This window comes from Hyaena hyaena, unplaced genomic scaffold (genome assembly GCF_003009895.1).
Source record: "Hyaena hyaena isolate Hyena2069 unplaced genomic scaffold, ASM300989v1 scaffold_210, whole genome shotgun sequence".
Lineage (NCBI taxonomy): Eukaryota > Metazoa > Chordata > Mammalia > Carnivora > Hyaenidae > Hyaena > Hyaena hyaena.
This window is the reverse complement of record NW_024080841.1, coordinates 2101664-2126373: the sequence shown is the minus strand read 5'-3', so window position 1 is coordinate 2126373 and position 24710 is coordinate 2101664. Positions and strand designations below refer to the sequence as shown.

At 42.0% G+C, this 24710-nt stretch overlaps 3 protein-coding genes across 8 annotated transcripts in view; 2 read left to right on the top strand and 1 right to left on the bottom strand.

The window, feature by feature from the left end:
* COLQ (collagen like tail subunit of asymmetric acetylcholinesterase) overlaps positions 1–2434 on the top strand; it is a 77382-nt gene extending 74948 nt beyond the window's left edge. The window contains exon 17 of the mRNA XM_039242218.1: positions 1404–2434. Coding sequence (XP_039098149.1) covers positions 1404–1443 — 40 coding nt within the window. The 3' untranslated portion in view covers positions 1444–2434. The remainder of the gene's footprint in view (positions 1–1403) is intronic.
* Positions 1–6960, bottom strand: part of EAF1 (ELL associated factor 1) — an 11758-nt gene extending 4798 nt beyond the window's left edge. The window contains exons 1-4 of the mRNA XM_039242219.1: positions 6537–6960; positions 5085–5179; positions 3113–3249; positions 1104–1294 (exon numbers count right to left, since the gene is read on the bottom strand). Coding sequence (XP_039098150.1) covers positions 1104–1294; positions 3113–3249; positions 5085–5179; positions 6537–6903 — 790 coding nt within the window. The 5' untranslated portion in view covers positions 6904–6960. The remainder of the gene's footprint in view (positions 1–1103; positions 1295–3112; positions 3250–5084; positions 5180–6536) is intronic.
* On the top strand, positions 5999–24710 carry METTL6 (methyltransferase like 6). Of its 6 annotated transcripts, none has more exons than XM_039242225.1 (6): positions 5999–6093; positions 8018–8385; positions 9690–9824; positions 15150–15320; positions 22382–22523; positions 24406–24710. In XM_039242225.1, the coding sequence occupies exons 2-6, from the start codon at positions 8161–8163 to the stop codon at positions 24585–24587; spliced, it is 855 nt and encodes a 284-aa protein (XP_039098156.1). In that variant the 5' UTR covers positions 5999–6093; positions 8018–8160; the 3' UTR covers positions 24588–24710. The 6 variants fall into 6 exon arrangements, with proteins under 6 accessions (XP_039098156.1, XP_039098154.1, XP_039098151.1 ...); XM_039242223.1 differs by lacking the exon at positions 5999–6093 and adding an exon at positions 6120–6239; XM_039242220.1 differs by lacking the exon at positions 5999–6093 and adding an exon at positions 6905–7027.

Genomic DNA, 24710 nt, shown 5'->3' with positions numbered 1-24710 from the left:
GGAAAATGGGTGAACATTTCCTCCTCTGCCCTCAGTATACATTTCACTGACAGCCGTGCCTGTCATTTTCTACAGAGGTACAGCAGGGAAGGAAAAATATGTTTTACCTAACCTTTTCAATGTCCCTGAATACATTAAGGATACATCAAGAAAGATGCCAGATTCTCCCGTCCAAACATACCACGTGATTTTTAACAAGTATGGCTCCTTTAAGCAGTAACGGGCAATAACTAACCTCTGAGTCCAATTCTTGTTCAACTAATGTGAAAACTTTAACAAACAGCATTCCAATATCCGTAGAAAACAAAAACAGAAACAGAAAACAAAACAGGAGGCTCAAAAACGTGCACCATGCAGAGAATGATTCTGTTGACTAAAAGTCGGCACCTCTACAAGGTAGAAAAGGCAAACTTCTCAAGAACAACTATCTTTCCCTGTTTACTACTACTGCTACAGATTGAATTTTGTTTTATAAAACTTTACAAATCTGAAATACAACACTTAACCTCATAACTTCCTAAGAGTCTGGACAACTGAAACCACCCCCTCACTGTATGGGGAGAAAGCCAAAGTGATCTTGTTCTCCAGCTTGCATTGGAGAACCCGACTAGATCTCTAGGTATTTCTAGGCCATGTCCATTTCCAGGTCCCATGGCACTCTCGTGTTTACACCCTTCGTGTTAGTACAAAGCAATGGTCCTGGTATTTTAAATGTCCCTCTGACCTAGATACTATACTAACACTGACATACCTAGTTTGCACCCCAACACATTGGAATTCTCCTCTCCGAAAGCCTTAAAGGAACAGCATATAGACTTCTGGATGGCAGTCATGCTTGTTTAAATCCTGGGCCTCTAAGAAAAGCTGCAAAGACAGCCACAACTCAAGTCACTATTCCTGGGTCCCCCTTGTCAAACGAGAGAAGTGGTGACAGCTCCCACCCTCATCACCTCTGGAATGAAGTCTGCAAAGTATTTTTTCTGGGCAGAGAACACCCATGTCATCAGTGCCCATGTAATGTCAATGTAAATAGCCTTGTGATCGCCGCAAAAGCCTCAACACCCAATTCCAAGTTGCTTTCAGTTCCAGAAAGTGCTTTCTACCTCTTTTGATGTCATCCAGCTGAGGTTCAGGTGAGGGGTTATCTTTCAAGGGAGACGTTTTGGGTCCAATCGGAGGCTTTGTTGGAGCTCTGAATGGCATAGGTGGTGGAGGTGGTGGTGGCTGAGATGGCTGTGGGGGACGAGTGGGCTGCTGTTCCATCCGGGCTTGGATTTTACTGCTCCCCTCAGCTCTGAAATGAGATACAGACATTAAATTGGAGGGCCAAAAACAGGAGTCCTTAAATCTGTCCAGGTAACCAAGTACCTAGAGGTCTCTACACAACCCTGTGTTCTTTACAGACTACTTCAAAAGACTGACGTTTATAATCTTATCCCATGATCTACTCATTCAACAACTGCCTACTGCATGCCGGTACTGCACTACGCACCAGAGACACAGAGATGAACAAAACAGACCTGCTGACCTCCAGAAGCTCACATTTTATAACCGGCAAACAACACCGATATGCAGGACACAACGCGATCATGAGAACCCATGGTACTAATAGACAATAGGACTACCTGACTTGTATACGGTATAAAGTTATAGTCACACGTGTACGAGTTACTAAATGAATCCAGCTCTTGAAATACTGGATATGTGGCACATTTTTCCACGATCTAGTTACTACTGCTTGTTCATCTTGTCCCATGCCAGCTTTTGCAGGTGGACAAGCCTAGCATTCCACCCCATCAGAAGAAATTCTATTCATTAACGCTTTCTTTTCTAAATGGACGAGCCCATTTTGGGCCTTTGAACTTTGGGGTGTACACAGATCAACTGAGCAGGTCCTGAAATTCTGCCCGTTAAAAAGCATCCAAGTGATCAAATGCTGATAGTCCACAGATGACACCAGTAGTGAGAGAAATGCACAACCGTCAGCTGTTGGGGAATCAGCGGCGGCACCTGGTTCGGGGAGGTAATTAGTACAAATCTGTCCCAGGCAGGAGAGGGGCGGGGGCTTGGACGCGCATGCCCAGGGTAGGGCTCTGCTCTGATGCTGGACTCCAATAAGTCAAAGGCTCGCTCGCTCGTCTGCAGTCTCCTCCTCTGTTTTTCTTTTTAAAGGAAACAGTAGCAGCTTTCTAAATGTTATTTGTAACATTTGGTAGGATAATGCATGAAAGCATTTGGCATAGTATTCAGCACATGATAGCCCCTCAATAAATGGTACCTACTTTTATTTTTTTTCTGGAATAAGTAAAAACAAAAATGGCTTGAAGAAACCGAAAAATATCACATTCTCTTTAAGATTTTTAGGACTATATTACAATAATTGCTGTATCACAACGTAAAAAACAGAACCACTGGGTTGCTTCTATTCATAGAATCGTGACTTTAAAAGCTAATTGGCGGGGCGCCTGGGTGGCTTAGTCGGTTAAGGGTCCGACTTTCGCTTAGGTCATGATCTCGCGGTTCGTGGGTTCGAGCCCCGTGTTGGGCTCTGTGCTGACTGCCAGCTCAGAGCTTGGAGCCTATTTCGGAGTCTGTATCTCCCTCTCTCTCTGACCCTCCCCTGCTCGCGCTGTCTCTCTCTCTCTCTTAGAAATAAATAAAAATATTAAAAAAAATAAAAAAATAAAAAAAATAAATAAAAGCTAATTGGCTTTGTATTACAAATGTAATGCCTGTTGAATTAAAGAGAACCCACTAATTAAAAAATAGGCAAAACTTTATTTTGGTGTTATAAATACCTCAAGTGCATCTATACATTTAAATCTTATCCCCTGAGGGATATTTGAACAATCAGGAGATTAATAAAATAGATTTAATTATAAAGTATATCCCTTTCCCCCATGGTTTCCAGGTTTCAGGTCTTAAAAGCATTATTTCTTTTTACTGCATTTGAGGAAGCGATATTTTACTGACTTGTTCAGAAGACACAGAGTTGTTGAGATTATCTATAGGACAGTGAATACTCAGATGCTCATGTCCTTGTAAAACAAATGAACAGAAAATGCAAAGATCTAGAAACCCCGTAACAATCTGTATCTAGTCATTCACATACCTTGTTTTCTTGACCTGAATGCTGCTACTGAGTTTTTCCAGCACATATTCACCAGTGTCATGATTAATAATAAGCACACAGTCTTTCTGATAAGGCCGTTTGTTCCCCTTGAACACAGTCATTGGTGGTGTGGATCCCTATATGCCACAAAAGTGGAAGATCAAACTAGATGTACCAGTTATGAATATTAAAACCGAATTTACAAGTGACTTCATGACTATCAGAGCCACTCAAACAGAAAAGAATAAACTGATTTCTATTTTAACTCCTCTGGCTTCCTAGGCAAAAAGAAGTGGGAAATAATAATATGGCAAGAATCTGTAACTGTGCAATGACTTCTCAGTAATCAAGAAATATAAATTTTCAAAATTACCATTTTTTTAAAGATTCAAAACATGTTACAAATAAAGGCAAGGTGTGAACTGATAAAAATAGACTAACCATTACTTGATACTACACTGAAGAGAACTTTCATTATGAGAAGTAAAACTAATAAGTGATCTCTGTATTTCCTTGTAATTTCAGAGCCCAGGGCTTCCCCTCGTGCCAAGTAACCAAGAGAGCATTCTCTAGGGGCAGCTCATTATTCTGTTTGGCTCAGAGTAAGTACATCATGCCAGTCACCTGCCTAAGCCCCTCCATTGCTACCCTGTTGCTCTGAGACCAAATAATAAAATCTTTAAACCAGATACCTGGCCCTTCTGCCTCACCATGTACCCCTCAGCCCTAAGCTCTGCAGGGTCCAGAGCAGGGGTGGCGGGCCTCTCTCAGATCCTCACGCTCTTCCTAGCAGGGCTTTAACGAGGCTTCTGCCTGCAACTTCCTGCCCCTTCCTCTCTTTGAATTACTCAACCTTCAAATCTGCTCAAAGGTCACTTCCTTAGAGAAACCTTCCTGCTTTTCTAAAATAAATGCTGTGCTTTTATTTATTTATTTAATTCCAGACCATAAGCTCCCCAAGAGCAAGAAATGGGTTTGTTTTGTTTGAGATTGTATTCTCAGTGCTTAGTAATGGGCCAACACATGGTAGGTGCTCAATGAATATTTGACATATATAAGATTTAATTGTATGGAATAAAAACATTCGTTGGCTCCTTACTCCTTATTCATCGAGTAAAAACTTAAGAGTTGGAAGGGACCTTAGAGACCACTTATCTAACCCTTTCATTTTACATTTGGCAAATGAAGATCCAAAGGGAGATGATGTAATCTGCCAAAGGCAACAAGCAATGAACTAGCAGTTGGAACTGGCAGACAAGTAATTTCTACGCAGCATGAAGCTTCTTGTCCAGAGCCTTTTCATCCAATCACTGGTTACCAAGACCTTATTATGTTCCAGGACAGGGCTGTGACATCCAATGACACATGTTCATTAAGAGCATTCTGTCCGATCCTTCAGGCTTTGTGATTATAGTGCTGCCTTAGACAAAGCTTCAAAAAATAAAGTCTCTCACTGCAGGGGTTCTCAATTTAGCTTTTAACTGGGGTTCCTCATCCCTAAATTAGCTGAATAGTCTGATCCTCTGGTTCTTGGATGAAACTTTCAGCCTGCATTTCACCCTTTGCCAGATACATGAAAGATGTCAATTCTGCTCCTGCCACTCTTAACTCCTGGCTTGGCTGTGCCACACGCCTCAATGGTTGTTGCTATAAACCAACATGGCATCTAGAGCTTTGCCCTTCGGAGCTGCGTGGGAGAAAAAGCTAGGATGATCTGAAAGAGGAGCTAGAGGGGCTATTTATCTGGACAGGAACCTTGTCTCCTTTGTAGCAGATGCAGGAAAAGGGAGCTTGGGGAAAATGGCAAAGAATCATTTTACTCAAGAACCTGGGAAACATGAATTCCACCCTACCCCATCCCCAAAATTCTCTTCTTCCTTATGTTGGAATTTTAGAAATCTAAAGTAGGAAATTCAAATTGCAATAAATAGACTATGAGGATTCACTGTGATTCCACAGTGTGTAAACTTACAGGGATATGTGGCAGTGTAATTGTGACTTCATCTCCTTTGCCAACCTGAAGCTCTCCTTCACAGGAAGTGTCTATAGATGCTGGCTTAAAGTCATCTGAAGGGAAAAGCAAAAAAAAAAAAAAAAAAAAAAAAACATGTATCCAACTGGTTACTAAGCCTCCTGGTCATTCTTATTTAAGAATTAAAATTTGTTAGATAAATGGAAAAACACAAACGCAGAATTAAAAAAAAAACTATTTCATTGTGGAAAACTCCACATAAACAAAAGCAGAGAGAATAGTACAATGAGGCCCTGTGTCCTGTCACCCAGCTTCAAGAATTAGGAACTCAGGGACAATCCTGTTTTCTCTATACCTCCTACCTGTCTCCTATCCCTGCTGGATTACTTTGCTCTTATCACATTCCCAATATCCTCCTTCTGAAAGAGCTGATCTGTCAGTAGGAGACACAGCAATGGTATGGCAAGTGACCACAGAAATATGGAACTTCATTATCTAACACGCCCTCTTCCAATGTGTTGAGTCACATTTATTAGCTCCTTAGACAAAAACAAGTCTTAACCAGCATTAGGGCTGACGGATACCAGAAGCTTGTGAATCACAGAAGGATGCTCAGTCAACCCATCCCTAACAGCCAAAACTTACATCCAGAACATAGAGGGGACGTGCCTTCCCTCAACAAAGTCTGTCATCATGTAGAAAAGGAAGGTCCAGCATAACGACGATATGGACATTCTTTATGCCTCCTTTCCTCTGCTTCCAAACATAGATCAAGCTTTAACTTATACCAGGCCCACGCATCCCAATTTTATTCTTCACTCAAATGGGACTTGGTACTGAGTTAAAGTCTGGGTAGTACAGGGGACCTCAAAAAACAGCAGAGTCAAATGAGGTACGGAAAGCTGGAGGAGGAAGACTCTGGCTGCCAAGCGGAGGAAGCGCAGACTCCCAGTGACCAAAACAAAGAGAACGAGGAACGAAGGCTAAAGAACACGGGGAAGAAGAGAATGTAATAGGAGGGAGTCCATAAGGCTCAGGAGCAAACGGGAAGAGTCCTTTAAACGTGAGGACCCCCGTGGGGTCCTCAGAAAGGGGGATGAATTCGAGGGAGAACTGGAGTCTGACGTGGGGTCAGTCTTTCGGTAATAAAGAGGGGTAAGTTTCGCATAAGGAAGGGCTCGGTGGGCGGATGAAAAACAAAGGAGCCAATAACCATCGGAAGAAGTATTTGGGGCCACAAGGCAGATGGAGAGTTGGCACTGGCGAAGGGTTTGGCTGGGAGTGAGCTGGAAAGGGGGGAGGGGGGATCGAGGTCCAGGAGGATCTGGGAGAAGAAAGAAGGGAGCTGACGTAGGCAGGAGGTCCTCTGGGCTTTGGGGGGCCGTGGGAGAAGAGGAAGGGGCAGGGTTGGCAAGAGGCGGCCGAAGAGTACAGAGGGGAGGGCTGGCTTACAGCGAATGGTGTGGAAAGAGGCCCGGGGCCGCTTCTCGAAGCTCTCCCCGAGCCGCAGGCAGTGTTCCTCGCGGTCCAGCAACGGGTTCGCGGTCCCGTTCATGGCCCCGCACGAGCCTAGCGCGCGGACCGGCGCTCTCCTGGCGCGGCCGCGGCCCGAGCTTCCGGCGCCGGCGTCCGGGGAAACGAAGCTCCTGGGACAGCGCTCGGAGGCGCACAGCGAGCCGAGCCGGCGCCCACCCGGGGCCGGAAGCAGGTCCTCTCTGCGGCGGGGTGCGGGAGAACTGCGCGGAAGCAGGGCCGCGGGACTTCCGGCGTCGGGGAGGGACCTCTGGGTTCGTGGCGGAAGTGGCGGGGGCGGTGCCATGGCCAGAGGATTCGGCCGGGAGAGGTTCCGGAGGCAGTCTTGTCCCCGGGCGGAAGCTACCTGATTTGGCTTACGAGGCCGGGGCCAGGCCGAGGGCTGCGTGCGTCCGTCCCTGCCGGTTCAAGTGAGTGTAAGAACTGTTGACGGTGAGCCCGAGCGCGGCGAACTAGATGAACACGGGCCTGGTGGCCAATGTGGCCGGCTCCCCGCAGGGCTTAGGCGGCCTAGTTTCTCCCGAGCGTCCGGAGCCCTACCGACCCTACCCTGCGCGTCACTGGCCTCTTATCCTTCACGCGTTAATGGAGGAGCGAGAGCCTCAGCCCTTGGAAAACGACGTTTCCCTCTGGCTCGTGAGATTGGCTTCTTGGGTTGTGCGATCAGAGACTCCAGCCGCTGGGCTTAGCTACAAATTTCCCCCCGAAACTGAGTCTCGGATCCTTGGGAAACGATCACCCCACTTGACCACCCGTTGCCAGTTCGAGAAGCTGTTGTGATTGTTTTAAGTCACCCTTTCACGGGCACTAAAAATTGATGTTTCGCCTCTAAGATTTCTCAGCCAATTCTTGGGGGTGTCCTTTTTCTTTTTTTTCTTTTTTTTTTTTAAATGTTTTATTTATTTCTAGGAGAGAGAGAGAGACAGCGTGAGCAGGGGAGGGTCAGAGAGAGAGGGAGTCACAGACTGAAACAGGCTCCAGGCTCTGAGCTGGCAGTCAGCACAGAGCCCGACGCGGGGCTCGAACCCACAAACCGCGAGATCATGACCCGAGTGAAAGTCGGACGCTTAACCAACTACGCCACCCGGGCGCCCCGGGGGGGGGGGGTGTCCTTTTTCTAAACGAAACAGATTTATTAATAGTTGACTTGTTCTGGTTTGAACTAGAGTTTGGTGCGTGAGAGCCCTGGCCACTGAATGTAAGCCCTCTGAAGGTAGGGACTCTGTTTTGCGCTTCTTTCTGACCGACCTCTTGTATAGTCGGCAGGGTTTTTGTGTAGAGTCACCGTCTAGTATATGGCGAATTGAACTGTTTGGTGAAAGAACTGTTCTAGAGCCGCTAACCAGCGTCTTAAAAAGTCTCCTAGTACCATTAACCGGAATCTCCCTTTTCCTGCAAAGGACCCAGTGCTGCTTGAGGCTTGAGCCCAAGGTGAAGAATCACATTTGAAAAAGAACTTTCCTATGACTGCAGTATCAGCTTGGATTCCTCAGGCTATTCAGAGTCAGAGGACCTTCCGCAGTGTTAATTATCAACTTACGAGATGGCTTCTTTGCAAAGGAAGGGGCTGCAGGCAAGGATTCTCAGCTCTGAAGAAGAGGAGAAATTGAATAGAGACCAAGCGTTAATGTCTGATTTTAAACAGCAAAAACTGGAAAAAGAGGCTCAGAAGAACTGGGACCTTTTTTACAAAAGAAATAGCACTAACTTCTTCAAAGATAGACACTGGACCACCAGAGAGTTTGAGGAGCTCAGATCATGTAGAGAGGTAAACTAATATTGCACCTTGTTTGAGTTTTTCATTTAAAATGTGAAGAGGAGTGTTTATTGCCTTCCTATGGGGAATGTGAGGTAGAGAATTTGTGAGGCAGAATGCTTTGTTCCTTAGAGATGCACTGTTGGGTCTCCAGTGGATTTAGTAGGTCCTGGGTTATATATACGTAGGAAAGAGAGCTTTCGAGGACATTTTCTATTTCTTAAAGCTAGTCTGAAAGTCATAAATATTAAATTCAGTGTGACTTCAGTGATAAATTCAGATTCATAATAAAGAAGATGAAGGCCACTTTACCATGGCCCTTTTCTAGAACTTTACATGTGTGTGTAATTTAAGTCTTATAATAACACTATGAAGTAGGCATCATTGTTACCCCCCCCCCCGTGGGTAAAAAGGGGCACAAAACTCTTTTAAGAATTTGGGGCGCCTGGGTGGCTCAGTTGGTTAAGCGTCCGACCTCCGCTCAGGTCATGGTCTCACGGTTCGTGGGTTCGAGCCCCACATCGGGCTCTGTGCTGACAGCTCAGAGCCTGGAGCCTGTTTCAGATTCTGTGCCTCCCTCTCTCTCTGATCCTCCCCTGCTCATGCTGTCTCTCTCTCTCTCTCAAAAATAAATAAAATATTTAAAAAAAAAAAGGAATTTGTCTGCTGATAAAACACGATGAGGGGGAAAGTCCAGATTTGAGTGCAAGCAGTTTAGTGTCAGCCTGTTCTTTTAACTCTTATGCTGTGTTCTCTTCTTTTTCTTAATGTGTTATTTATTTAAGAGAGAGAGAGAATATCAAGGAGACCCCATGCTCAGCATGGAGCCCAACTCTGGGCTCTATCTCATGACCATGAGATTGTGACCTGAGCTGAAATCAAGAGTCGGATGCTCTGGAGCATCTGGATGGCTCAGTTGGTTGAGCACTCGACCTCGACTCAGGTCATGAGTTTGTGGGTTCCGGCCCCACATCAGGCTCTCTGCAGTCCGCGCAGAGCCCACTTTGGATATTCTTTCCCCTCTCTCTCTGCACCTCCCCAGCTCCTGCTTGTCTTTCTCAAAAGAATAAACCATTAAAAAAGGGGTGGGGCTGCTTAACCAACTGAGCCACCCAGGCGCCTCTGCTGTGTTTTCTTTATACCAAGCTGCCCAGTGTTGGACGACAGGTAAGATATCAGTAGTAGCTTTAGGTTCTCAGTTCACTTGTTTACTGTCTGCTCCAGAGGGGCAAAGACCTTGCCTCTCATGTTTGGAGATATATTCTTGTAGTTTGATTTCTCTATGATGCAAGTGACTTTGCATTCTCTTTCTCCAGTTTGAAGATCAAAAATTGACTGTGCTTGAAGCTGGCTGTGGTGTTGGCAACTGTTTATTCCCACTTTTAGAAGAAGATCTGAATATCTTTGCTTATGCCTGTGACTTTTCTCCAAGAGCTGTCGAGTATGTCAAGGTTGGTGTCTTGTCCATGTATTCTGTCATTTTGCTATTTTCTTAGATTTCTTTGACCTGCCTTCTCTGCCCATTTGCTTAATTCTAGTTCACTCTTTGAAGCTAACCAGCTATGACCACCATGAATGTGTTTTTTGGTTTACATATATGTATCATACTTACAGAAGAAGCACAGCTTTGGGGCACCTGGGTGGCTCAGTCAGTTGAGCATCCAGCTCTTGATTTCAGATCAGTCATGATCCCAGGGTCGTGGATTGACCCTGCATTGGGATTCTCTTTTTCTCTGCACCCCTACTCCACTCGTGCTCTCTCTGTCTCTAAAATTAAAAAAAAACACCGCTTTATTCAGAAAAGTAGAAAGAACTATGAAAATGCTACCCATATACTTCTACCCAAATTGAATGATTGCCAGATTTGTACATTTGCTTCATAGACTTTTTTCTTTGCTAAAGTATTTTAAATTATATGTCTGCATACATATTCAAAAAATAAGGACTTTTTCTGCATGACAGCAGTATATGAACTGTAATCCCCTAATGTCATTAATCTTCAGAATGGATTTAGATTTGCCTAAATAGTTCCAAGTATCTTTTATAGCTGTATTTAATCAAGGACTAAATCTTGTACTTCTTCAGATACCTTAAATCTCCTTAGCCTAAAACATTCCTTGACCTTTTGTCCACTGGCATTGAGCTTTTGAAGAGCAAGCCATTTTCTGTAATTTGGTCCCACATTCTGTATTGGTCTGATTGTTTATTCATATCATTGTTCAGCTTGTTCCTTTATTCTATTTCCTTTACTGTAAACTAGAAGTTAGATTTAAACCAGATAAAATATTTTTTGGCAAAAATACTGTAGTAAGTGATGTTGTAACTTTGATACTGTGTCCTGTCAGGAGGCATTAATGTCTGGAAGCCACTAGCTAGTGATGCTAGCTTTAGTTTTGATCTCTGGGTTAAGGTAGTAACTACCTAGTTCCTACCTAAAAAGTACCTTCCTGGGGCACCTGGGTGGCTTAGTCAGTTAAGCGTCCGACTTAGGCTCAGGTCATGATCTCACGGTTCGTGGGTTTGAGCACGGCGTCGGGCTCTGTGCTGACAGCCAGTTCAGAGCCTAGAGCCTGTTTCAGATTCTGTATCTCCCCCTCTCTCTGACCCTTCCCTGCTCACACTGTCTCTCTCAGAAATAAATAAAAAACATTAAAAAAGAAAACTACCTTCCTAAGGGGTACAAATATTTACCTTTTGCTAGTAACAAATAGAAGGGGGCTACTTGGGCAAATATCTAACTTTCCATCAACCTTCCACAGTTGTAGCATCCATTAGAAGTTTTTTTTAACAGCGGTATTACATTGTACTGTAACTTGCTTTCTTCACTTCACATCATATCTTGTAGAGTTTTTATTTATTTATTTAGTCTCAGTACATACAGGTCTACTCTATTTTACTTAGCTGTTGTAGTATTCTATAGAATGGATATACTGTGTTTTAACAGTTACCCTGTTGACATTTGTTTAAATCATTTCTAATTTTCTACTCTTACAAATAGGGTTGATGTAATCAGCATTGTGTGCCACACCCTAAAACACGTGTGTGCATGTTTTTTTGGGGGTGATGGAAGAATTCCTTGGAGAAACAGTATACACATTTAAATTTTAATATTTAATGTATATATTTTAAATTTTAATATATGTTTTAATATGTAGCTACTATTCTGTCTATGCCCTCAATGTTTGATATCAGTCTTTTTTATATCTTCTAATCTTATGGGCAGAAAGTGATACCCTGTATTTTAATTTGTTAGCCCTTATATATGTAAATAAGCATTAGTTTTTCTTCTGATTGTGAGTTTCTCTATTCCACATATATTTATTGAGAGCCTAGTATGTGCCAGTCACACAGTTCCACACACTGGGACTAAGTAGTGAACAAAACTCACACAAAGAAATCCCTCAGGTAGAGCTTGTATTATAGTATGAATCGCCTGTTCATAATGTTTGCTCATTTTTCTGTCATTTCCTTATCTTTAGGGTATATTCTGGATATTCTGTTTCATTTTTTTACAAACATTTCTAGCTTATTTAGCATTGCTTTATGGTTTGTTTTTTGACGGGATTTAAACTATGTGCAAATTTATTGATTTTTCCCTAAGGTTTTAAGCCTTGTTTAAGAGTTCTATAACCTACATATTTTTAAAGTTTTGGTTCTTATGTTTTTTAATCTGGAAAAATCTTGGCCATTATTTCTTCAAATATTTTTTTCAGCTCTGTTCTCTCGTCTTCTGAGATTCTAATTACATGTGTACTGTACCATTTGCTGCTGTCCCACAGCTCTTGGATGGTGGTTTTTTTGTTAACTCTTTTTCTGTTTGCATTTTCAGTTTGTATAATTTCTTTCATCCTATCTTCAAGTTTATTGACTCCTTAAGTAGTAAACGTTCATGTTGATGAGCCTTTCAGAAGCATTCTTCATTTTTATTACTATGTTTCTGGTTTTTAGTTCATCTAGTTGATTACTTTTGTAGTTTTTATGTCTCTGCTGAAATTACCTATTTGATCCTGTTTTTCCTGTCTTTTTCATTAGAGTCTTTAACTCATTAATTGCAGTTATTTTAAACATCCAAACTTTTAGTTCCTATATCTGTATCATATTTGAGTCTGGTTCTGACTATTGCTTTGTCTCTTCAGACCATTTTTTCTTGCCTTTTGGTATGCCTTGGACTTTTTCTTTTGCCAAAAGCCAGGTATGTTATGTAGGGCTATGGATACTGAGGTAATAAGGATTTGTAATAATCTAGACAGGAGTTGAGCTGTGTTTGAAATCTGTTATTGTTAACAGTTACCTGTGAGGTTTATTGTTGCTATGGATACCGGAGACTTCAGAGTCCTCTGGTGTCTTGGTTTATATCTCCCCTTTTGGCTTTGGGTCTGCTCTTCATACTGTTCCTCGTAAAGACCCCATCTCTTGGAGCTTCCCCCGCTGCAACCCACTGTTGTTAATACCACTGGACACTTGGTAAGGTGTGGGAGAAGGGATTCTTACCTGATGTTCTGATTCTCAGTTTTTGAACTATATAGTGGGCCTGTGTCTCAGGAGTGTGGCCTTCACAAGTCTGTCTGCTGCTCTAGGGTTAGAGCTTTCCTCTCCCTTTCCTCCCTCAGGAGGTATATTCTAGCGTCCTCCTCTATGGTCTGGAGGCCATTTTCCCTTCAGATTAAGACTAGGTCTTTTTTTTTTTTTTTTTTTTAATTTTTTATGTTTTATTTTATTTATTTCTAGGAGAGAGAGAGACAGCATGAGCAGGGGAGGGTCAGAGAGAGAGGGAGATACAGACTCTGAAACAGTCTCCATGCTCTGAGCTGGCTGTCAGCACAGAGCCCGACGCGGGGCTCGAACCCACGAACCGCGAGATCATGACCTAAGCGAAAGTCGGACGCTTAACCGACTAAGGCACCCAGGCGCCCCAGATTAAGACTAGGTCTTAACAGAAAACAAACAAACAAAAAGACTCGGTCTGGGGCGTGCTGGCTCAGACCAAAGAGCATGTGACTCTTAATCTCAGGGTGGTGAATTCAAGCCCTAGGTTGGGTGTAGACATTACTAAAGAAAAAGAAAAAACTTAAAAAAAGATTAAGAATGGGTCTGGGCAGAGCAGTTTCCTCCCTTCTTGGCAGTGGCAATCCACCAGTACCCTAAGGCTACAGGCTGCAGGGGACCTTTTCCCCTGTAGTTTAAATCTTTTTCTCCTTAAAGGAGATGAGAAAGTTCAGCATTAGATGGAGCACAATCTCCTGCGTGAGAGCCCCGTGATGTTCTTGGAGGAAACACCTATAAAAAGATGGGAATGTCCCTATTACTTCAGCCCCCAGAGGCTTCACAAATCACATCCACACTCAGTCTGCAGCAATTTATCAAATTTCTAGTTTTATCTTTCCAGTGTGAGGGTTTCTGCCTTAGGTAAACAAGTGCTTCGGTTCTGTCTCTCCCAGAAGGCACTTGTCTGTCTCCAGATTTGGGGATGGCTGATGGTTCTTTGACCACTATTCTTTGATGGGTTCACAAAAAGGTCATGACGTGGCTGTCTGTCCATCCTTTTTCTTATTATAAGGATGGGAACTGATTTTTATACCACTGTACATCTTTGAACTGAACCTGGAACCTTTAAGCCACCTGACCAATTATCCTTTAACACAAGTATATAGCTAGTTGTTGTAACACAATAAATTGAATGAGAAAAATTCATTTTTCTTCCCTGATAATTATCATTTTATTATTCTCTACTTTTTTTGATACGTCATCTTTGTCACTTGTCTTTTGTCATATGCGTTACTAAATTCCTCTATATACATGGGTCTGTTTTGGGGACTCTGATTTGTCTTCATGATCTATTTGTCCCCATTCTCAAGCCCCATTGTTTCAGTACTGCATTATGTAATCTGCTTTGAAGTCCAGTAGTGTACCTCCTCCATTGTTCTTCCATTTAAAAATTGGCTTGGCTGTTTCTAAAGTTTTTTGCTTCCAGATCAATCAAATTCGCCTTTGTGTCAAGTTTCTAGAAATCTTTTGGGATTCTATTGAGATTGCATTGGATTTAGAAGTGGATTTATAGATAGAATTGATGTGTTTTCAATATTGAATCTTCCTGTCCAGGAGCTTTGTATTTATTGGAGTCCTTATTTACATTAAAGAAAAGTTTGACATTTTTTTTTTTATAATGGTCTTATAATGTCTTAGATTTTATGATATTCTTTATAAGAGTATTATATGTATCTTTTTTGATAATGCTCTTAAACCCACCATCCAAAATGTACAGGAACACGCTTGTAAAAAAAAAAAAGAAGAAGAAAAGTTAGGTTTATTTAACTTGCTGTCCCAAGGAACAATATGCCCAGAACTGTGGTAGCATCTCCATGAGTGGATTGGGAAGGACTTCTTAGTGGATTTAGGCTTGTAATGGGTGATTTCAAAGGAGGATTAGGAAGCACAGGTCAGTTTTGACTTATCCCTTTAGAAATATGTGCTGCTAGAATGGTCAGGTTTGAGCATCTGATAGCCTGTGTTCTCTCCTCAGTTAAAGATGTGTGGTTAAAATGAAACTTTGCCCCTCCTAGTCATATTGAATACCACATGTGTTAGCGTGCATATGACGCATCACTCAATTTTACCCAGTAACAAAGTGATCTTTGATTTTTGTGTAGCAATGCACAAGTGGAAATAGGCTCTCCTTTTATTTTTTTCCCATTGGATCTCCTTTTGATGCTGTATTTTTCTGTGTGTATCAACATGGACGTTGCATTAAAATTCTTTTCTTTTTCCCCCTTCTCTAGCAAAATCCTTCATATGACACAGAAAGATGCAAAGTGTTCCAGTGTGATCTAACCAAAGATGACCTTCTTGAACATGTGCCCCCAGAGTCTGTGGATGTTGTCATGTTGATATTTGTACTCTCTGCTGTTCACCCCGATAAGATGCACCTTGTCTTACAAAACATTTACCAGGTTAGTAATTTGGAGCTCGGAGGTTGGACATCCTGATCTTTTGGCTTACCTCCTCTCTGAGGCTCATGTCTAGATTCACAGAGTCCCCTCATTCTCACGAGATATAGGCCATGCGGTCAGTGTATGGAAGGGGTTCTCCTATGTAAAACATTTACTTTGAATTCTGCTTTGTCTGGTAGCCATCACTGTTCTTCAGCTTGGTCAGCTTTGGAGCGAGGATGATTTGGCAGTTACCTGGCCTCTGTGCATGGAATAAATGCAGGTAGTTCCTGCTGTAAAAGGAGAGGAAGGTACAGTTCAGGGTCCAGCATGCAGAGTCTGGCTTCGGAGTGCCTAGAGACAAAACCTGGCTTCCCTGCTTAGGCAAGTTCCTTCACCTCCCTGAGCCTCAGTTTCATGACCTGTGTAATAGTGAAATGCTGGATTGTATGAAATATATGAAATATGTATAAAGCGCCCAGCAAAATACCTAGAATGGGGCAAGTGCTCTTTAAAAATGAGCCATCGTTGTCACTGTCACCATTGTTCCTGGAACAAGGAGAATCCAGACTGCTCTGGCCATCAGGAGGCTGCTGTAGCCCTCAGGAAGTAAAGCGTCATTCTTAAGTCATGTGACTCAAAACAAATCACCTCATCTTCCTTCCCTGGGCTTCAGTGTCCTTGACTATAAAATGGGGGTGTCAGGGTTGTGAGATGCAGGCGAGATCATGAATGAGGCTGCTCTGTAAACTACAGTAGAAGCTATCTTATCTGTGGCAACAGTGTTGATTAATTTAAAAATCAACTAAATAAAAAAATCATGAAAAAGGTACACTCTTACTTTAAACATTTTATTATAACTTAAAATTTGTTAACATTCTTCTCTCACTCTTGTAACGTCAAGCAATGGCCCTTTCTCTGAGTACGGGGCTATGTACCATCTTTCTTACCATCTTGTGAACCACATACATAGTAGAGTTTTGGCTTTTTTAAAAGTGGAGCAAAGACTTAAAAACAATTGGAAAGTAATGTGAGGGCAGATTTTTTTATATTTTTACCCAAGCTTACCTTTGATTCTCCCATACCTGACAGCAGTTTGTTCAGGGCTTCTCCATCAGGTCTTTCCAAAAATATTCATTGTACTTTCCATAGAAAATAAAAATGCTCTTTATTTGCATTGCATTGTTTATATATTCACATATAATTCTAAATCTAAGCACAGCTGGTGTAAGCAAGTTTGGGAACCAACACAAGTGACCAGTGGTAAGCATGCAGGTCAACTGGGGGCCGCTAAATGGCAAGGGCCCACATTCTAGAAAGCCTGTTAAGCCTCACCTGTTCAATGAGTCAGGGGCTTCAGTCAATCTGCTTTATAAAAGGGAGTGAAGAACATTCAGCAAGGTGAAAAAGTAGATGTTTTAAATGTTTTTTAAATGGTGAAACAAATTTCAAGACACTGGAAACCTTTTAGGGAGTAATTATTCTCACATAAAACAATATTTTAAGAAATTCAGATATTGCCGTGGTGGTTTCAGCTCTCTGCTCGTGAGGTTTTGTAAGGTTTTTTCCTCCTTACTTCCCCTTTCCCTGCCCTTGGTATCTGAGCAGATGAGAACCCAGGATATCCCACAAATGGGCATGGAACTGAAGCTGGGTAAAGAGGGAAGAGAGGGCATCAGGGAAAAGATAGTAGGATCCCCTGATTTGAAGGTCCAGGTGGGAGCAAAGGATGATAAAAGATGGGGAAGTAGAGAGCTGGAAAGATGGGGAAGGGAGATGACCAAGTGACTTGTATGACCCTGACAGACTGGAGGGGTTATGCTTTTTAGTGTTGACAAGACTCTAGGACATTACCATGAGAGTGAGTGGTTTAAAAGGGTAGAGGGACAAAATCTTGGAAAAGGTCAAGTCATTAAGAGGCCAGTGTATTTGGAGGGATAATCCACATATATTGAAATTACTCTGAACTAAGAATGGAGTAGTATCAGATAGAGTAGGATAGGAGAATAAACCAGAAACATTCATCATGAAGCAGGCAAATAACCCTGGAACTAATAGATGACAGTAATAAGGAATAGCGGATGATATAATCTGGTGACAGAAGATTCAGAGCTAGGGATTTTAGGGAGGGAAGAGAATACACAAGAAAGTAGCAATGAGAAACATGGAGGGCACCAGTGGAGCCCAGTGGTACAAAGGTGAGGAGAGAAAACACACCCATGACTTGAGAAGCTGCAGGGAAAACAGTGTCCTCAGGGACCGTCTGTTAGCACCAGTACGTGAAAGGAACATTCAGAAGAGGTGGATACTAGTGATTTCACTGATGAAGGGTTTCAGGGATTGGGGAGAAGTAGCTGATGGGGACAAAATAAGGAGCATTTGGAACTTGATGGGGTGAGAGCACCCACTATCAGTATTTCTTTTCAGCATTATACTTGCGGTCCAAATCACCTCAAAAAGTCAAGAAAGAAAATGAAAGATGGGGAAAAAATAGGGATGAGAGACAAAACTCATTTGCAAATAATGTAATTGTCTAATTAGAATATATTAAAAGACTACAAAAGTTTAAGATGAGTGTATTGTACTTGATGTCACAGAGCTATACACCTAATGAAGAGTAACGCATTGTGCAATCTTACTTTTCCATTTAATATTATACATTTTTTATTTTTTTAATTAAAAAAATTATTTTGAAGTTTTTGAAAAGGGGGGAGAGAGAATCCCAAGCAGGCTCCGCACTGTCAGCACAGAGCCTGATGTGGGGCTCAAACCCACAAACCGTGAGATCATGACCTGAGCTGAAACCAAGAGCTGGAGGCTTAACTGACTGAGCCACCTATGCACCCCTTGTACATTTATTTTTTTGTTGTTTTATTGTTTGGGGGCTTTTGGTAGGGTTTTTTTTGTTTGTTTGTTTTTTAAATTTATTTATTTATTTATTTATTTCTAGGAGAGAGAGAGAGAGCAAGCGTGAGCAGGGGAGGATCAGAGAGAGAGGGAGACACAGAATCTGAAATAGGCTCCAGGCTCTGAGCTGATATCACAGAGCCCGACACGGGGCTCGAACCCACGAATCATGAGATCATGACCTAAGCGAAAGTCAGACGCTTAACCGACTAAGCCACCCAGGCGCCCCTTTTTTTGTTTGTTTGTTTTTTGAGCAAATCAGCAAGGTGATTCTAAGTTTACATGAAAGAACAAAGGTCAAAATACTTCTGAAGAAAAACAAGATGGGAGAAATCTATACTCTACCAGATAAAAAGACTTCTTACTGCTACAGTAATTAAGACGGAATGGTGTTAGCAGAGGGACACACTGAATGTGATAGCTTACAAATAGATGCACGCATATGTGGAGATTTGATGTATATTAAAGGTGACAACGAAGATCATTGGGAAAATAGGGACTGTTCAGCAAGTGATGCAGGGACCACTGGGTGTCCATGTAGGAAAGAATGATCATACTCCTCCTACACATCCTACACAAAAATCACTCTCAGATGAATTAAAGACTTAAATGAAAAAGACAAAAGTTTAAGCCTTGCAGAAGAAAGTACAGGGAAAAATCTTTACGACCTCACAGTGGGGGAGTTTTCTCAAAAGATGACTCAAAGCATTCTAAGCATAAAGATGATTATAATAAAAGTAGGAGTTTCTGTTCTTCAAAAGACAATATAATACAGGGGCGCCTGGGTGGCTTAGTCGGTTAAGCGTCCGACTTTCGCTTGGGTCATGATCTCGCGGTTCGTGGGTTCGAGCCCCGCGTCGGGCTCTGTGCTGACTGCCAGCTCAGAGCCTGGAGCCTGTTTCAGAGTCTGTCACTCCCTCTCTCTCTGACCCTCCCCTGCTCACGCTCGCTCTCTCTTTCTCTCCTAGAAATAAATAAATTTTGAAAAAAAAAAAAAAAAGACAATATAATACAAAGAAACTAAAAAAAAAAAAACTTTGGGAAAATAAATTTAAAGTCTATAAAATGGTTCAAAGATTAGTACCCAGAATACGTGAGGAATTCCTGTGAAAGAAATACAAGCAAATTAATAGAAAAATGGGCAGACGTGAATAGTCGTTTTATTGAAAAGAACACATATGAAAAGGTAACCTCAGCAACCCAGGAAATGTAAAATAAAACCCGAGTGAAATACCGCTAGGTTAACCGAATTAGAGACAGCTGACAAAGCCAAGTATTGCTGAGGGTATGCCTGTTCTTGATTTAAGTGGAAACATACAGAGGCACCTGGGTGGCTCAGTTAGTTCAGCATCTGGCTCTTGGTTTCAGCTAAGGTCATGATCTCATGGTTTCGTGAGTTTGAGCCCCATGTCAGGTTCTGCCCTGGTATTGCAGAGCCTGCTTGGAATTTCCTGTCTGTCTGTCTGTCTCTCTCTCTCTCTCTCTCTCTGCGTCCCCCCACTCATGCTGTCTCTGTCTCTCTCAGCATAAACTATTAAAATTTTTTTAATGGAAACTTACAGTGTATTATTTATATTTTGATAGTTCTGAAATTTTTCTTACTGAGTTGAGCCGTCTCAGTCCACACCTGGACGCTGTTGTAACCTTTCTTTAGTAGCAGATTTCATTTTCAGCAGTTACCATTTCTATTTTTCCCTCCAGTAGAGATCTTTTTTCAGCTGATCCGGAATGAGTTCACAGCAGTAATAGATTGCCATTTCTCTGCCATCATATGTACTGCCTGATTCATTCATTTGAAATCATGTGCTTCATCTGAAAATTATAGAAGGAAAAACAGTCTCTCAGCCTCTGACAATAAGACCCAAAGGTGGGCAGCTCTGAGGTGTCGCGTGAACAACCACAGTAAAAAGCTGTTGTAAGATACTGTAGAATGTTAACACTGAGCATTTTTAAAACTAGGTTTCAACTTAAGACAACCTTAAGGTTGAATTCCCTCATTTTGGGAATAGAACAAAGTAAAAATAGACAATTTGTCATCAGAAGACCTGGATATTTGTCTGCCAGTGCCACTAACTTGCCTTCAAATATCAGACAAGTCCCTTTGACTCTGAACCTTAACTTGCTATAAGTGGGTATAATAGACCTCTCCTTCCCTCCCCTCCCCTAACCTACTTCTTGGAGTTGTTTGGAAAATGATAGAACATAAAATGCCTGTTAGCTGTACAGTGCCATGATCAAAGGAGGCATTTGTATTGAACTTACTATTTTACAGACCAGAAAACACAGGGATGAAATTACTTGCTCAAGGTCATTCAACTAGTTATGGAAGAACTGGGATATGAATCAAGATTTCCAAATTCCTGAGTGAGTGTTCTTTCCACTGTCCCATGGAGCCTGCCTTCCTTCTGCAATTAAGAATAAGTCTTTTTCATATACACTAAATTTTTCAGAATTTTCTCGTTATCATTCACATCTTTTAAAACTTAGCATTCTAGACTAAGATAGGATATTTTTACCCAAGAGGCTCTTAATTCTGATGATATTTAAAATGCATCCCCTCATTGATAAGAATATACCAAATGAGAAAACTGCAGCTCACTTGGAAATATTAGGGACAATCTTTGATACCTTATTCAAGAGGAAATCTGTCAAACTGTATCAAAAATCTAATATTATATGTCATGTCTTAAAAATCATCTTATTGTTGTGATGAATCAGAATAAGGTTTAATTGGGGTGCCTGATGGGCTCAGTTTAAGGTTAAGTGTCCAACTTTTTATCTCCGCTCAGGTCCTTTTTTTTTTTCTTTAATGTTTTATTTATGTTTGAGGAGGGGGGAGGGAGAGGCAGAGAGAGAGGGAGACACAGAATCCTATGGAGGCCCCAGGCTCCAAGCTGTCAGAACATAGCCTGACATGGGGCTCAAACTCAGGAATCATGAGATCATGACCTGAGCTGAAGTTGGGACATTTAACTGACTGAGCCACCAGCACCCCAATCTCAGCTCAGGTCTTGATTTCAGGGTTATGAGTTCAATCCTTGCATTGGGCTTTGTGCTAGGCATGAAGCCTACTTGAAAAAAAAATACAGAATAGGATTTAATAAAATTAATGCCCCCTTTTAAGTCCACTCTTATTAGGTAGTCTTAATGCATTTTGAAAGAATTCTTACATAAAAAGCAAATGTCACAGCACGTACCACTTTCTCTTCATTCTGAAAAGCATGTGCTATTTGCTTTGTAAGATAGAGGTAGTTATAATACCCACACCCTGTGGTGCCACCTCCCAATTTTTGAGACACCTGCTCTGTGACACCTGTCTCCGAAAGGTTTTAGTGAGGGACTCCCAGCCGGGCCTACCCCTGATCCCCTTCCCTACACTACTGCACTGGCCTGAGGACCTCTTACACAGCACATGTGGGAAGAATACTCAGCGACCCCTCCCCCGCTAGCCTCTCTTCTCTTGTCAGTGAGAATGGCATTGGAATGACACCTCCCCTGGTGCCCCTCCAGGGCTAGCAGGTGTCTCTGATTCTACAGTATGATGCCTTTTCACCCAAATGTGAATCTTGACTGCCCCCACTTAGTGGCCGAAGTGTGAATCGTGTAGAAATCACTTACTCTTATGTAGTGTCTGTTTCCTTATCTTGCACGAGGATGATAATACTCCTTCCTCCCTCCCTCCTGTCTGATAAACTGCCAGGTGCTCCCAGTTATTAGCGTGGTGGGCAAGCTCTGCATAATTGTAGCACAGTGAAACCCAAGCTGACACTTAGGATGAGGAAAGCCAGCTAGAATCAGTAAGAAGCCAAAATGACATATTTTTTTAAAGGGTCAATTTGACTTCAGGGTCATATACTAGGAGATGGCTAGTAAAATGTCAGGAGAACATGCCTTAAGACTTTCATTTAATGTTAACATTTTAATTAATTTGACATTGAACCTTGTAAGTGCCTAAGAAGTATCCCTGTAATGCATGGGGCCCCGCAGGTCTTGCTGTACCTTCGATTAGGAGGCTCTTTTCCTTCAAACTCTGGATGGTTCACTCTAGTTCCTTTCATAATTATCACAAAGGAAAGTTATATTAATCCCTAAATCAATCAGATTGTATTTTATTTGAGTAAGTTTTATTTGCCTGGGTTCCCCAGAGTCACATGCCACCTGCTTTTGTTTCATAGGTATTAAAACCAGGCAAAAGTGTCTTGTTTCGTGACTATGGCCTATATGATCATGCCATGCTTAGGTTTAAAGCTGGCAGCAAACTTGGAGAAAACTTTTATGCTAGACAAGATGGAACCAGATCATATTTTTTTACTGATGGTAAGGTTAACGGGATTTTATGTTTACTTGCTTGCATTATCACCATCATACTGGTCGGGGATGGGGGACAGCTGCACATAGCACAGGGTGGAACAGTCTCCCGATGCACACCACTTAGCACCTGAGATGACAGGGACACAGCCCCGGCCATGGTGAGCTCACAGGCCTCCTCTGGTGACTGTGTCTAGTTAGTGAGCCCGGGTTAGTGGACAAACTCTGATGTGCCATGTGGCTGCCCTGCCAGGAAATGTGCTGGAAAATCAGGGCAAATCATGATCTTCACTTTGTTCCGTCACAAAGAAAACAAGTAGGATGGGGCACCAGCCTGGTGCAGTCAGAAGAGCATGTGTGACTCTTGATCTTGGGGGTCATGAGTTCAAGCCCCACGTTGGGTGTGGAGGTTACTAAAAATAAATAAATAAACTTAAAAAAAAAGGCAAGTAGAACAGTATAATGCCTGGAGATTACATTCCCAGGTCATAAAGACAAGAAACCTTTTTTATAAAGGTTTTAAGTTTGCAAATTTACTATAGGTGTCTTTAAAAAGTCACTTTTTTAAAAAAATTCCTCAACATGTATTCATTTTTCACAGACAGAGCACGTGCGGGGCAGGGGCAGAGAGAGAGAGAGAGAGAGGGAGACACAATCCAAAGCAAGCTCCAGGCTCTGAGCTGTCAGCACAGAGCCAGATACGGGGCCTAAACTCATGAACTGTGAGATCATGACCTGAGCTGAAGTCAGCTGCCCAACTGACTGAGCCACCCAGGTGCCCCTAAAAAGTCATTTTGGTAAGAAAAGCATCCAACCACCGAACATTATTTCAATCTTATACTAGATGTTTGGAACATTAGTTTTAAGCCTGCTTAATAATTTGGACCACAAAATAATTACCTTCTTAAACTCTATTTTTACAATCATTTGTATTTCCTGAAATGGAGTATTCTTTTGGATGTAAAATGAAATCAGAAATGAGTAATTACTGTTAAAACTGCAAAGTCATAAATTGTCAGGTGAAAAATTAAAAATTTCCATGCTCTGGTTCCTGAAATCTCAATTGTAAATAATTGAGAAGACGCAATGATGTTGGCAGAGCACGCCAGAGCAGTCTTTGGAGTAGTGCCCTAAGAGTCTTCATTTTCGCTACATAGCCACTCTGCTTTTTTCAGTTAACATGTAGTGATGTATTATTTGGGTTAAATTTCCTTAGGGTATATCACTAAACAGGGATTGTTCCCCCCACTCTGGTCACAGATTTTCCTCCTTCGTGTTAGGATAGATGATGCAGACTTGGTGAAGACTTTGTATGAATCTAGCCACTTTGAATTTTGTTTCTTTTTATTTCAGACTTCTGTATTTGAGGACTCATAATAGGGCAAGGTGACCATATTCCACGTTGTCCTTAAACTTTTCTGATGAAATTATTTAGTTGGGGATTTCTATTTGGGTGTAAGATGAGAAGTAGGAGTGTGTTACTTTCCCAAACAAAGCCCTGTATAAATTTTATTACTGGAGTTTTTGTTATAGTAAGAAAATACCATTACCCTCCCTTCCCCCCTTTACCACTGCAGAGCAGATGTAGAATCAAGACCATGAGCATTGCAGAGGCACCTAGGTGGCTCAGTTAAACATCCAACTTCAGCTCAGGTCATGATCTCAAGGTTTGTGAGTTCGAGCCCTGTATCAGGCTCTATGCTGACAGCTTAGAGCCTGGAGTCTGCTTTGGATTCTCTGCCTCCCTCCCTCCCTCTCTCTCTGCCCTTCCCCTGCTCATGCTCTCTCTCTCTGTGTCTCTCTTTCTGTCTCTCTCTCTCTCTCTCTCTCTCTGAAAAATTAAGTAAACCAAACAAAAGACCATGAGCATTGTTGATCTGCTTCCTTACAGAATTCCTGGCTCGGCTCTTCATGGACACAGGTTACGAAGAAGTGGTGAATGAGTATGTGTTTCGTGAGACGGTGAATAAAAAAGAAGGCCTGTGTGTGCCGAGAGTTTTCCTTCAGAGCAAATTCCGAAAGTGTCCTAAGAACCCAATACCCGTGACCCTGGGCCTGGGTCACAAGTCCTGACCTTTCATGAGGTTGACACTTGTGCCTCCCCTTGAAGAAGAAAGTTTAAAGTCGCTCTATTTTATATATTTTTATATTTTAACTTTTTAAAAATGAGTTTATATCATTTTTGTTAAAAAGTAG